General features: G+C 39.1%; 1 protein-coding gene across 1 annotated transcript in view; it reads left to right on the top strand.

Moving 5' to 3' along the window:
• The first annotated feature begins 359 nt into the window (after positions 1-359).
• LOC121916544 (sodium channel protein type 2 subunit alpha) overlaps positions 360-15,496 on the top strand; it is a 47,707-nt gene continuing 32,570 nt past the window's right edge. The window contains exons 1-6 of the mRNA XM_042441787.1: positions 360-716; positions 2,526-2,658; positions 6,059-6,297; positions 6,848-7,021; positions 7,580-7,936; positions 8,756-9,235. Of these exons, the coding sequence (XP_042297721.1) occupies positions 597-716; positions 2,526-2,658; positions 6,059-6,297; positions 6,848-7,021; positions 7,580-7,936; positions 8,756-9,235 (1,503 nt within the window). The 5' untranslated portion in view covers positions 360-596. The remainder of the gene's footprint in view (positions 717-2,525; positions 2,659-6,058; positions 6,298-6,847; positions 7,022-7,579; positions 7,937-8,755; positions 9,236-15,496) is intronic.

Raw genomic sequence — 15,496 nt, 5'->3', positions numbered from 1 at the left:
GCCTGCCTAATAGCGGCTAGTGCCGCCTTTGCCAATGGAGCGGTGAATCCATTCCATACTTTGATAAGATTTAAAAGAGCTCTACATGCTTGTGAAAAAAAAAACTATGCTGGGTAGGGAGGCTGACATTAAAGGACAAGACAGGAATGGTGGCACCATGGGAAGGTAAATGGGTGCCATGATGGCAGCAATAAAAGCAGTACATCCCCCTCCCCCCTTTTTTTTGCTGTGATTGCAGTGGAAAAGGGGATGGTGTGATAAAGCCCCAAGTCTGGACCTGATTCATAATATTTATTTGCTCCTCCTTTTTTGTGTGTGTGGCTTGCAGATATTTCTGTCTTTTACTACCTTCACTCATTTCCACACAGTCTTTGCTGAGCATTCGTGGCTCCCTGTTTTCACCAAGGCGTAGCAGCAAAGCAAGCCTTTTCAGCTTCAGAGGCCGAGCAAAGGATATAGGATCAGAGAATGATTTTGCAGATGATGAGCACAGCACCTTCGAAGACAACGAGAGCAGAAGAGATTCTCTCTTCGTTCCTCACAGACATGGCGAGAGGCGCAACAGTAACATCAGCCAGGCCAGTCGATCATCCAGAATGGTGCCTGTGCTTCCAGCCAATGGGAAAATGCATAGTACCGTGGACTGTAATGGGGTAGTTTCCTTAGTTGGTGGGCCACCAGTTCTTATGTCACCAACAGGTCAACTTTTGCCTGAGGTAATGGATGATGATGATGATGATGATGATGATGATGATGATGATAAAATAGGGTATAGGGGTGTTTGTCTCTGCCATAGCTCCAAAACCATAAATCCTGTCTGAAAGGTGCCATGGATACACCATCAGTGTACCATGGGTTTGTGCATTATTTTGTTTTTTTTTAATGGTTTAGTTCATTTTAGTTTGTTAAATTCTTTCTGTAGCCTTCAGTACTACTTAAGAGATTAGAACTGACTCTGCACTGCAGAAATATTGCAGTCTGACACCACTTTAACTGCTGTGGCTTAATGCTGTGGAATCCTGGGATTTGTAGTTTTCTTCTTTGTTAGAGAGCTCTGGTGTCACAACAAACTGTAAATCCCAGGATTCCCTGGCGTTGAGCCATGGAAGTCAAAGTGATGTCAAACTGCATTATCTCTGTAGTGCAGATTCAGTTTAGGTGCCAGGTTTTACCTGGTGTGGATGCCATTCACACTTCACAGTTATACTGTTCCAGTTTAACTGCACTGTTTCTGTCTTATGGAATCCTAGAGTTTGTTAGGAACTACTTGAACTCTCTAGTTAAGAATTCCAAATTCCCTGCCCAAAATGTCAATCATCCCCATAGGAAAGAACCATGGCAGTTAAGGTGGAATAATAGTGTAATAATTCTGTAGTGTGAATGTCAACCTTCTGTCCAGGAGGAATTTCAAAATGTCCTCCATTTTTAGTGTGACCAAGAAGTATGGATTTAGATTTGTTTTAGTGTTTTTAAGCTTTATTTGGCTTTATTTTTCCTGAATGTCTTCCATTTTACAGTTAGGACATCTGGTCACCCTGGCTTAGGGAGAGAAAAAGCTAATGGAAGATTTATTTCTCCACAGATTTTCTAGACAGGTCTATGTGATGTTTTCCTCTGTAGGGCTCCTAAATGCTTGAAACAGGTTTTTTTTTGGGGGGGGGGGGAGACTGAGAGAGAGTGAGAAAGAGATAGAAAAATCCCTTCCCACTAGTTAGGGAATTAGTGGAAAGGAGAATGCGCTTCAATCCAGGTACGATTTAGAAAAAGTTCTCTAAGAAACAATGCTGAGCTGGAGCCTGAAGGAGCTCTAAGTGTATAGGTAGCTTTTCTTGTGTGACTTTTCTGAGAAGCTTTTATATCCTGCCATTAACTTTCTAGCCTTGCAGCATAAATCTAGTGCTGAGAATAATCCTAATTATTTTACTAAAGAGGAAATAAATTATCTAATAGTATCAGCTGAGGGTAACTTTCATCTCCCTTTACAGAAATGAATCAAGTCCTAGGTATGCAGAGACTAGAATGTAGATCTCCCCAGCCCAGGATCAGTAAATGGTTACAGACAACAGAAGAATGCCAGAATGATGCTGGGTCCAAGTCTGCCTAGTGAGATTTGCCACTGAGTCCTCATCAGTGGTTCATGAAAAGAACCTGCAAATTGTTCAGTTTTGTGACAAGTGATACAGTAGTTCAGATTAGGACACTTAGTACATTTTTATGTGGCATATACAATATCAGTGGGATGTTGAGGTGATTGGTATCTTCTCATTTATTTATGAAATTTGAATTCTACTCTGTTTTCGAGGACTTGGGCAGGACTTCATTGTCCATCTTCAGCCCATTCTTATATTGTCCTCTATATTTACATGCATTGGAGATGTGTTGCTGAAACCTATCACTGTAGCCCAAAAGGAGATTTGGTACACAAATCTTCAGTACACAATTTGTGATGCTTCCTGACCCTTTTTAAAAAAACTAAAATGAAAGATAATGTGACTATTTTACATTCATAATTAATTTATTTTCAGGGTACCACTACAGAAACAGAATTAAGGAAAAGACGATCAAGTTCTTATCACATGTCCATGGATTTTCTCTCTGATCCTACTGCAAGGCAAAGAGCTATGAGCATAGCCAGCATACTCACCAACACAATGGAAGGTATATAAACTTGAAAACTAAGATGGTGTAGTGTATAGAGTGTTAGACTCAAGAAAATTGGATTCTAGTCCCCATTGAGCCAGGAAGCTCATGGGATGAGCCTGGCCCAGTCACTTCATTCCCAGCCTGACTTATCTCATAGGATTGTTGTGAGGATACAACAGTTGGGAGGTAGGGGGGGAAATCATGTGTGCTGCCTTGAGCTTATTGGAGGAAAAGAGGGGTATAAGTATAACTAAGCTTTAAACAGGCCTTCTAGTGTCTGGTGGAGAAATACTAGAATTTTGTCTAGTACTTTTCTTTTTGTCCTTTTTACTTTAGCTTTTCTTTTTTTCCTATTTGTTCTTGTTAGCTTACAGTGCTTAAGTGCACTGATAAGCAGTATAGAAATATACTTGCTATTGCTATATTGTTATTCTGGGTTTGTGAGATGTGAGGGTGGAAATTTGAGTGCATTTTGAAATGCATTTTACTCAATGAATAATTTTTCTTCCTCCACTAACTAAAGTGTGTTTTCCATATTTTTTAGCTGTGCACATTTTAGTTGTTTCCATTCTACTTTTATGCATACCATTCCTCCACAGTACTCTAATTATCACAATGGTGGCATTCTCTAGGTTGTGTGTATCTTTCTCACAAGTCTCTGAAGGTGTGAAAAAGAGATTTTAATCAAGACTGTTGAACCCAACAAAGTTGTTTTCCATCCCTACCCCAAGCCTTCTCTGAGCAATTTGACCATAACCAATCTGAAGTGGAGCACTACTGAGTCCCATAGATTCCATTAGATATTTAAAATACAGACCAGTGCATGCTTTTTTAGAAATAAATCCCCACTGTCTCAGACAAGGATTAGGGTCAGGTAAAAATGCCTAGGAATGCAGAGTGAGACAAATGACAAAGTGCTCACTTATGTCCATTTCCTTCATTCTTCAGAAGTCTCAGGTGAGATAGGTTATATTTCCCCATTTCTGGTGCCAGTAGAACCTTTTGGTTCTGGTGAAGCAAACCCTTGATTTAAGTATGTCACTGATGGTGATCAGGCAGGTATCTAAATCAGCAACTTCTTCAACTGTTTCCATCCCCAAAAGCTGCTTTTGCAGTTTGAGGGAAGTTAAAACAAGGTTGGAGGGAGGTCACTGAGTCAGACCTCTGTGTTCTGGCCTGTGGTATTAAGTCATGGTTATATGGTCCTGTCGCATGGCTTTTGTCTCCAAATCCACCATCCGAGTACAGCCCGCCTGCAGCCTGGGTTTCTTACTGCGTTTCAGCTGCCGTTTTTCAAATCCAGAAAGCTCCTCACTTTGAAAAATGGCCACCAAAGCATGTTAAAGCTGGGAGAGGTATTAAAATGTGCAATAATCTCCTTTGTCTGTCAAATTACTAACCTAGACACCTTTAAAAAAAGTGGTCAAGACAGATCTCTTCTGGCAGGCTTTTCCAGAATAAGTCCTTGGCCACATAATGATTACTCCATATACCATGGATTTTTGCGTTATGTTATGACTCTGCCTGTGACTATCTGATTTTTATTAGATTTTAATGTGATTATGTAATTATAATCTTAATTGTTTAATTCTTTTTTAAGGGGGGATACCTGTACTGTGTAAATTTTGTATGATTTTATATGTTTTTAGCCACTTTGATTGTTCTTACAAAAAGCAGGATATAAATAACAGTTTTATTTTATTATTGTTGTTGTTGTTGCACTTATGGGAGGCTTCTGAAGGCACTCTTTAGCTTGAAAATAAGGCAGAGACTCCACACATACCTTGGTTTAAGAGCAAAGTATGGGTCTTTCTCTGCTGCAGTGCAAATTTGGTGGTGAGGGAAAGGCGAGGGCTGCAAAAATGAGTGGGGGACATGAACAGCACTGTGTGTTGCCTAGTCACTGTCTAAATATAGATAATGTTTTGGATATTCCTGATAAACCCATGAATTGAAAACTGGATTCTTCAGTTATGCTGCATTGGCAAGAAAAAAATCCATATAACAGAGGCCAAGGACACAATGGTTGTAGTTTGGTTTATGAATTGTTGAAGGCTTGAAGGCTTAAAAAAGATAATTGTTTTGTCCAAAGTGCAGCATAACCCTAAATCATGCATATAGAACTTGCTGCTTTTGACCAGATTTTGATTTGCACTGAGGCAGAGGACCCAGACACGATGTTATGGGTTAAATGAGATGGCCACAACTTTAATATAAATACAGCAACTACCAGTCAGTTACATTCACCTCTAGCAGAGAATGTATAGGAAAAGTATGACAGAGGAGACACCATGCTCGGTGGTTTTCATAACAATAAATGCTCAAGCAGGGCATTAAGCCATGAGTGTCTGTTAAGTACAGCATCTGGCAAGGCTTGTCATATCAACCAATCCCTGGGACAAGCCAAAACTGTTGGTTGGAGGTGAGGCAACCTGAACCTGCCCAAACTGCAGGTTCCACCCTCCTTCAACCATCTAGCAGTCACAGGGCTTTTTTCTCTCAATTCAACTTGTGCCCCATGTCCCCTTTATCCTCCATACCCATTATAGGAAGGGTCCAGTGCAGTTTGGCACCCCCTCCTCCCACCAAAATGTATTGGTGAATCTGATGAGTTCGTACATCTGAATAGAGTTCAGTACCCACTGGGAGAGGTGTACACCACTGCCTTTGTACAAGTAAGCCAAGTCAACACATATGCCTGGGTGGGAGATAGGTGTGTTGCCTATCCAGGCATCGTTATGCATGATATCCAAATCAGCATGGCCCCAAGTTGCATTAAGAGCAGTTATTGTGTGCATCCAGCTACACTTGTCTGGGTAACATATTTGTCCTTAGAATGTGAGCTCCTGTGACCAGACTTTGGATGTTATGGAGGTCTACCATCACCATGCCAATGTACCTCCAATCCTTAGCCCAGGCAGGCTATGTGGCAGGAGGGTCTAATGAATGGTGATGAACCACAGCATGACCAGCTTGTGCTGAAGCCTTATTAAAAACGGCTGCCCACCAAGCCTTCGGGCCTTAATGCAGGGCTGCCCAAGCTCCCAGTAAATCCAGTAAGATTTGTAGTCCTGTGAGACTTCTGACAAGGTGCAGCACAAAAGGTGTGCTGGATGTCATTCCAAAGTCCTGCAATGGCATAAAGGGATGCTTGGTGTGGCCTGGAATCAACAGTGCCTTCCCCTAAGGGCCTCCTCTGTGAAGGCGTCAGCTGTATGTTTTCTCATGAACATTTAGTTGTATTTTCTGACCCCATTTGCTTAAGGTGCACTCACAACCTTTGCTTGGATTGATAATAAATCACATACACATTATAGGAAGCAGTTCTCAAAAATAATTATGTTTTGGATAAACTGGATTGCTTTATAAATGCTTTAATGCATTCTCTCTCTCTCTCTCTCTCTCTCTCTTTCAGAACTTGAGGAATCCAGACAGAAATGCCCTCCCTGTTGGTATAAATTTGCTAACATGTGCTTAATCTGGGACTGCTGCACTCCATGGTTAAAAATAAAGCATATTGTTAATCTGGTTGTGATGGATCCCTTTGTCGACCTTGCTATCACTATCTGTATTGTTCTGAACACTTTATTTATGGCCATGGAACATTACCCGATGACTCCGCAGTTTAATAATGTGCTATCCGTCGGAAACTTGGTGAGTCTTCCATTTACTGTCCTAAGTACCATTATTCATTGAAAAATTACCGAAATTGCTTATTTTCATTTATATATTTTCAAGATTTATATCCCGCCTTTCTCCCGCAGTGGAATTCAATGGCTTGAATTTGCCATGCTGAATCCAGCTTAAGCTACTCACCTGTTGAAGTCAATGTGAAAACTAGTTATGATTTAACATTATACTGATTTCAGTAGGAACTAAGTTCAATTAAAACTAATGTTGAAGTCAACAGAAAATATATCTATGCCATAGCAAGACTTAGAGGCCCATTTAGGGGTATAATACAGCTTTCAGTAGGTCCACACCCTAGTAGGATCTTTACTCTAGTATTAAACATAAGCTTTAAAATGTTTAATGTACTTCATGCCATGAAAAAGTGGTTATTTCTCAGAATCACAGTCAAGGGATTCACTTTTGAAGTTATTTTTTAAATAAAACCTCTTTGATGCTACCCTTCTTTTGTCCTTAGTGCACATTTTGATGAATGTGGCAGGGATTGATGACAAATCATACTTTTTGTGTGTAGGTGTTCACTGGCATCTTTACAGCAGAAATGTTCCTTAAGCTAATAGCCATGGATCCTTACTATTATTTTCAAGAAGGCTGGAATATTTTTGATGGCATCATTGTCAGCCTGAGTTTGATGGAACTGGGTCTTGCCAACGTGGAAGGTCTTTCTGTCCTGAGATCCTTCCGACTGGTAAATAATATGAATAAACTGCAGAATTTCCACCTACCTTTTTGATTTCATTACATATAAAGACAATAAAGATTAATATGTTGTACATTTTACTACTTGTGTCTTCATTTTTGGTCTAAAGATAATTGGAAAAGAGTTCCTGCATAGCTGGGGGTTGGACCTGGATGGCCCTTGTGGTCTCTTCCAACTCTATGATTCTATGATTCTATGATTCCTGTGAATGAATTGGTAAACACTAGTGCAGTATTCCGAAAGCACAGCCAATGCATGTTTGCTAGGAAGTCAGTTTCATCCAGTTAAACCAGTTTTAGTCCCAAGTAAATGTGTATAAGATTGCAGCTCAAACCTGTTAACTGTTCAGCATTTATCTGCTTTACGTCACCTTTACCTTACCAGTATTTATCTGCTTTACGTCACCTTTAACTGCCACAGATGTCCAAAGAGAATGAACAAATCTAGTGTCAATGTTCTACTGTAGACTTTAAGATAATTCTTTAGTGAATTAAATGCAAAGTTAACAAACACTGGAATTGAACCCTGTGTACTTTTATCTTTCAGCTTCGAGTTTTCAAATTGGCAAAATCTTGGCCAACATTAAATATGTTGATAAAGATTATTGGCAATTCAGTTGGTGCCTTGGGAAATCTGACCTTGGTTTTGGCCATCATAGTCTTCATTTTTGCTGTGGTTGGAATGCAGTTATTTGGCAAAAGCTACAAGGAATGTGTCTGCAAAATCTCTAATGATTGTGAACTTCCACGCTGGCACATGAATGACTTTTTCCACTCTTTCTTGATTGTCTTTCGAGTACTTTGTGGAGAATGGATAGAAACTATGTGGGACTGTATGGAGGTTGCTGGACAAACAATGTGCCTTACTGTCTTCATGATGGTCATGGTAATTGGCAATCTAGTGGTATGTATCCAAAAAATCTATATTTTAATTCAAGCACTATATTGCAGCTTGAGTCTGTAACATTTTATGTCTTTTAATAATTCACCTATAATAAAAAGCAAAATGTGATCCCCCCCCCCCCAAAATGCCTAAGATTAATAGTATATAAATGTAAATTAGAAAATAGAGATTGCATGGTGGCACCATTTCCTTTTCATTATATAGTACTCAGTGTTTTTCTTTTCTTTTCTTAAGATGGACAATAAAGAGTATCTCCAAAGGAGAGATGATAATTCACTATCTCTCCTGGAATATCTGTGCCTTGCCAGATATAGATAAAGGTAAAGGTAGTCCCTTGGCCTGCATTTGCATGCTTTCAAACTGCTAGGTTGGCAGATGCTGGGACTAGTGATGGGAGCTCATCCCATCATGCAGTACCCAGGCCTCGAACTACCAACCTGTCGATCTTGCAATCAATAGAGTCAGCGTCTTAACCACTTGAGCCACTGCCAGATATACCCCTCTTAAAATAGACATTTAGGCGCTGACCCAAGGCTTGTGTGTACAGTGGCTACCTATTTTCTTTTGAAAGAGCAAACTTGTTTACAGCAGCATTTAGCAAAGTGCAAGTGTGACCCTAAGCCCCATAATGCCCATGTTTTTACCATTCAGAATGGCAAAATGGACCTTCAGCTTATAATAAGGAAAACCATGAAATGAAAGGTGGTTTACACAAGAATAATTCTTAAATAAAATTATTGTACTGACACATTCAAACAGGTCTTACTGTCATTGTATGTCACATGTGAAAAATCAGTTGTCTTCTTTTTCCACTACTAGGTTTTGAACCTCTTTCTAGCCTTGCTGCTGAGCTCCTTCAGTTCAGACAATCTTGCTGCTACAGATGATGACAATGAAATGAACAATCTCCAGATTGCTGTGGGGAGGATTCAGAGAGGAATTGATTATATGAAAAGAAAAGCACGTGAATTTGTCCAAAAGGCTTTTGTGAGGAAGCAGAAAGCTTTGGATGAAATCAAACCTCTTGAAGAGCTGAACAACAAGAAAGACAGCTGCATCTCTAACCATACCATTGTAGATATTGGCAAAGACTTCAACTACCTGAAAGATGGCAATGGAACAACCAGTGGCATAGGCAGCAGTGTGGAAAAATACATAATTGATGAAAGTGATTACATGTCATTCATAAACAACCCAAGTGTCACTGTGACTGTGCCCATAGCAGTTGGAGAATCAGATTTTGAAAATTTAAACACTGAAGAATTTAGCAGTGAATCAGATTTGGAAGAAAGCAAAGAGGTAGGTTTATTTTAACACACAACACTTCAATTGTTTCAAAATATGTTCTGTTAAAAACATGAACTGCTGTAACAAGACAATTTGTCTTTGAGCTTGCATTTTACTGTTTTATAGCTTCTGGAAATAAGTGACATACCATGTATGCAAAAGTAGATTGTAATGATTGTTATCAGTATCTTTGTTCATTAAGACAGTCTGGATACTTTGGCATTGATGTGAAAATCAATACAGTATTAACGTTATATATCCTAGGTTTTTATAAGGAAACAAATGGAGAACAGTTTATAGTTTTATAATTTTACACGTCTTCTATTGACATTGGAGTTTCAGAGTACATTAGTGCAAGATTTTCCACAGTTAATTGGCTGATTTAACAGTCATGTATTGTATGGGAAAGCTTGTAAGACTAGAGAACCATTCAGTTATTTCATTTTCAGAGACTGTCAACAATTGTTCCAGTATGATGTAAATTGATTAATAGCATTACATTTGAAACAAGTTAGTTTTGCAGATGTTAACAGACACTAATTTGAATATTGATGACTTAGGGTTTGTCAGAACATCAGTGTTCTGCATAATCTAATACTAATAGTCATTCAAAAGAGTGAGTGCCTCCTAGGCTTTATCTTTTGGATCCCGCTGGTTTTAATTGAAGAGTTATACATATGCTCAAATCTCACTGAAATAAATGGAATGGAAAAGTTTAGTTGGATTGTGCTCATGGCTTACTGAACTCATCATTAGTTTTTCTCTAGATAAATGACCTTACCATGCCATCCTTTAAAATTCTGAAGTATTGTTTTTAAACATGTTACAATATTAAGAAGGATTTTTACTAGAATATTTCATTTTTATATGTTTAACATGGTCTCCTTTCAAAAGACTTCTCACTATTAAACTCTCAGCTTTAGAAGAATTCTTAAATAAAGTCTTTTCATCAGTCATGTATGATATTCATGATCTATTTATTATGTAATTCCCGGAGTTTTATGGTGATTTAAAAGTTGGTTTAGAAGCAAATACTCTAGCTCTCCACAAATGTCATTTTGTATTAGCTCTTCTCCAGTGAACCTGACTGAACTTTTAATGCTTTTAATACTGCTTTTCGTAACATTATTGTGCAATGACATGTTCCAGTAAAAACACTGTATAAATCTGGTTTTAAAAATAGTGACATTGTCCCATAACTCCTGGAAAATGATATTTAATTTAGTATAGCATTAGTTAGAAGGACATTCTTACCATCGAACATGATAAAGATTTTGTGTAAATTTCTTTGCTTATAACACATCAGTGTGTGGTTTCCAAGAAAGTCACAAGTAAAGTGACAAAATTCTCAAGACCTGTTCTCACAATGGTAAAAGTATGACTTGTAAGTAATTCCTATCATTATATGTTTTCCAGAATATATTGCAATACTGTATTTTTATTTGCAGGGGATTGTTTTTTAAAAGTTGGAGGGCACCTCTACACAATGTGTTGTGATATTAGAGCCCATTAAGATATTTATGTCATAATCCTACTCTCTCTTTGTGGACAGCAGAGTGTGGAAGATTAACATATAGGTAGTAAAAGAGGTGAGAAAGGTTCAAGAAAATAGATGGGAAAGAGGCATGTGTACAGAACTGGCATTTCTGCTTGCCACTTAATGATAATAGCCTCTTTGCTAAGGATCTGTGGCTCACCCACATTCACCTCACAAGCCACAAAGTTTCAGAGCAATTTCTTCTCATCACAAGGCATCATCACAGCGAGCGAGATGTGCTTTGTTATACATTCTGCTAACTGCTAACTGCTCACTGCAGGCATAGAGCTGTGAAGGCCTGAAGGGGAAGGAGGAAAATTTGGGGGAAGAAAATTCCCTCCCAAAAATAGTGAGGGAAAACTGTAGGTTTTGGGGATGTGTGTGGTACAGTGGGGCCAGCATGGTACAGTGATTTGAGGGTAACTGTGGAAAGCAGGAGACAAATGGATCTCGTAGCACCTTTGAGACTAACTGAGAGAAAGAAGTTGGTACCATGAGGTTTCGTAGACTTAAGTCTACTTCATCAGATGCATGGAGTGAAGTACCTAGGAACAGATCTTTATAGCTATAAATAGCTAGTTGTATGTGTGACAGCAATAGAAATGTGGGTATGGTAATGAAGTGCCAAGTTTGTTTTTAGTGATGATGATCGTTGAGGGACAAAGGCAGGAAGGGAGATGTTGCCTAAAGCCAAGGTGAACAGACAATCATATGAATGATGGAGGGAGTTATTGGAATTTAGTGTGATGTTGGCTGGGAACCAGAAAGGAGATGTGATAATGTAACAGAAATTTCAGGAAACTTAGATTTCTAGGATTGGCAGATCAATAGGATTAGCATGAGGACCTAGTAATTGAAAATCCATAAGTTTATTTCCAGTTGTCGACAAAGGAAAACATTGAACTCAGTGGAATTCAAGTTCCAAAAGCTGAGAACCCCGAACAAGACAAAATGGCTCTTTTTATATTATTCAAGACAAAGGAGCTTCTTCAATACACCTGATTGGCTAATTACAATTTAAACATACAGAATTCTTACAATCAGAACAGAAATACATGCATACATTAAAACTGCATCATCACGCCTTACCCCCTCCTGTAGGAATTCAGTGGCTTTCCCTCCTAACCTTGCATCTGAATGTCTTTATCTCAGTAGTTTATGTTATGTCTTTCTTACTGGTGCCAGCTTCCATCTAGGTCAAGATGCACTCACTATTCCTTTGCTCTAGTAACTCCAAGCCTTTATTTAAAAACTATTTCTCTGGCTGACAAAGGTGACTCCATCTTTCTATAGTTTTTATTTCAAAAAGGAATTTCCACCACAATAAACTGGCCAAGATAGACCTTATCTTGCTAAGGAAACCCAGTGATAGATTTGCCTTAGGGTAGCCATAGGTCAGCAATGACTTGAAGACACAACTACAATAACACACATATAGGAAGATGGAGCATCTAAAGATTTATCTGTATGAAAAAAAATGGCATTGTGGGAGCCTTAGTTTGTTGTGAGAAGGTATGACAGGAGCTTTCATAGGTCGCTGTCCACATATGAAGTGCACAACTAAGACAGAATCCTATTGCTAATTCCATTCAGAGCAGACACATTGAATCAATTGTTGAAGGGTGAATCAACATGTACATCAGCACCGTCAGTGTGCCCCAAGGCCCTGCAGAACCCTCCCCAAAGCCCGCAGAACCCACAAATTCTTCAAGCCATTTATTTTGCTTGAAAACTGCCCCAAAAACTGACAAACTTATCTGAAAATGTGACAGTTTTCTCCTCCTAATTGCAGAGCCTTCTAAACCCCCCCAAAATAAAATTGCCCAAGAATCAGCCATAATGGTGGGTTTGAAGTGATTATAGAATCATAGAATCATAGAATTGGAAGAGACCGCAAGGGCCATCTAGTCCAACCCCCTACCATGCAGGAAATCCAAATCAAATCATCCCCGACAGATGGCCATCTAGCCTCTGTTTAAAGACCTCCAAGGAAGGAGACTCCAAGGGTCCACTGTCGAACAGCCTTTACTGTCAGGAAGTTCTTCCTAATGTTGAGGTGGAATCTCTTTTCTTGTAGCTTGCATCCATTGTTCCGGGTCCTAGTCTCTGGAGCAAGTGAAAACAAGTCAGCTCCCTCCTCTGTATGGCATCCCTTCAAGTATTTAAACAGGGCTATCGTATCACCTCTTAACCTTCTCTTCTCCAGGCTAAACATCCCCAGCTCCTTAAGTCGTTCCTCATAGGACATGGTTTCTAGACCTTTCACCATTTTACTTGCCCTCCTTTGGACACGTCCCAGTTTTTCAACATCCTTTTTGAATTGTGGTGCCCAGAACTGGACACAATATTCCAGGTGGGGCCTGACCAAAGCAGAGTACAGTGGCACTATTACTTCCCTTGATCTAGATACAATACTTTTACTGATGCAGCCTAAAATTGCATTGGCCTTTTTAGCTGCCGCATCACACTGTTCACTCATGTTCAGCTTGTGGTCTACTTGGACTCCCAGATCCCTTTCACTCGTAGTCTCGTTCAGCCATGTGTCTCCCATCCTATATCTGTGCATTTTATTTTTCCACCCTAAGTGCAGTACCTTGCATTTCTCCCTGTTGAAGTTCATTTTGTTAGCTGTGGCCCAACTTTCTAGTTTATTCAGGTCATCTTGAATGTTGATCCTGTCTTCTGGAGTGTTAGCTACTCCACCTAATTTGGTGTCATCTGCAAATTTGATAAGAATGCTCCCAATTCTGTCATCCAAGTCGTTGATAAAGATGTTGAATAGCACTGGGCCCAGGACAGAGCCCTGTGGGACCCCACTGGTCACTTCTCTCCAACATGTAAAGGAGCCATTGTTGAGCACCCTTTGCATTCGGTCAGTCAACCAATTACAAATCCATGTAACAGTTGCCTTGTCTATCCCACTTTTTATAAGCTTGTTTACAACAATGACATGGGGAACCTTGTCAAAAGCCTTACTGAAATCAAGATATACGATATCCACAGCATTCCCTTCATCTATCAAGCTAGTAATTTTATCAAAGAAAGAGATTAGATTTGTCTGGCATGACTTCTTTCTTTGAAACCCATGTTGACCTTTTGTGATTATGGAATTACCTTCTAGATGTTCACAGACTCTCTTTTTAATGATCTGCTCTAGAATCTTTCCCGGTATTGATGTCAGACTAACTGGACGATAATTGTTTGGATCTTCTCTTTTCCCCTTTTTGAAGATGGGGACAACGTTTGCCCTCCTCCAGTCTGCTGGGACTTCTCCTGTTCTCCAGGAGTTCTCAAAGATTATTGCCAATGGTTCCAATATTATATTTGCCAGTTCTTTTAATACCCTTGGATGTAGTTCATCTGGTCCTGGAGATTTATATTCGTTTAGATTAACAAGGTATTCCTGTACTATCACTTATTCTGTACTGAAATTCCCCTATTCTGTCCTCTGCTCCATTATCCTCAGGTTGAGCACCCTTTGCCTTTTCTGAGAAGACTGAAGCAAAGAAGGTGTTGAGTAATTCTGCCTTTTCTCTGTCTTCTGTTATCATTTTGACATCTTCTCCACGCAGTGGCCCTACCGTTTCCTTCTTCTTCCTTTTGCTGTGGACATATCCAAAAAAGCCCTTTTTATTGTTCTTAACCTCTCTAGCAAGCCTGAATTCATTCTGCGCTTTAGCTTTTCTGACTTTACCCCTACATGTGCTTGCTATTTGTTTGAATTCCTCTTTGGTGATTTCCCTATTTTTCCATTTCTTATACATGTTCTGTTTAAAACTTAGCTCAGTTGAAAGTTCCTTAGTCATCCATCCTGGTTTCTTGAGACAGCTCCCCTTTTTCTTTCTCACTGGAACTGTTTGAAATTGTGCCTTCAGTATCTCTTCTTTGAGAAACTCCCATCCATCCTGAATTCCCTTCTCTTTTACTATTTCTGACCATGGGATCACCTCCAGTATTTCTCTATCCTTTCCCATTGCTCTATTTGTATATTGTAACCAACATTCTTAGTCCATTTTATAATTCAGTCCTTCACTTCTTCTTCCATATCACATTTCAACAAAAGTTTACACATTTTACTAATCACCTATTCATCATTTGTACATAATTGCAATTCAAACTCTGATTTATTTTGTTCAGGAATGGGGTATTTTTATCCATCTTAAAACTTTCAAATGACTGTAAGAGAAGCACCCAAAGATAAAGGTGCTCTTTCATTTTCATTCTATTCTTGGCAAAGGTGCTCTTTCATTTTCACAGTATTCTTGGCAAATCTCCAACATTTCTTGGTATCTTAACCATTTTTCTTTGCTTACTGTTTTTCTTCTATAGCAAGCTTCTTGTGTTGAGACCCATAAAGGCATTTTTGGGATAAACTGGGATCAGATCCAATCCATATTCTACGGAAGGCACATCTCAGATAACGATTAATAAAATCTACATTCACTTTAGTTTTATCATACCTTAAATACCCATGCCATCCAAATAGCAGACCAAACCACTCTAATTCAAATAGTCTTTTATTTCTCAGCACCATCCATTCCTTTAACCACACTAAGCAGCAGGCAGCAAAATAAAATTTCAAATTAGGTAAATCCAAACTTCATTTCTGCTTTGCATCTTGCAATATTTTAAATTTCACCCTTAATTTTTTCTTTGTCGTATAAATTCTGCCATTGTTTGAATGGTAAATGATTTGTCACAACCAGTGCTGACTGAAACAGAAACAACATTCTAGG

The sequence above is a fragment of the Sceloporus undulatus genome, chromosome 1, assembly GCF_019175285.1.
Source record: "Sceloporus undulatus isolate JIND9_A2432 ecotype Alabama chromosome 1, SceUnd_v1.1, whole genome shotgun sequence".
In the NCBI taxonomy this organism is placed as follows: domain Eukaryota; kingdom Metazoa; phylum Chordata; class Lepidosauria; order Squamata; family Phrynosomatidae; genus Sceloporus; species Sceloporus undulatus.
This window is presented reverse-complemented; position numbering and strand designations above follow the sequence as displayed.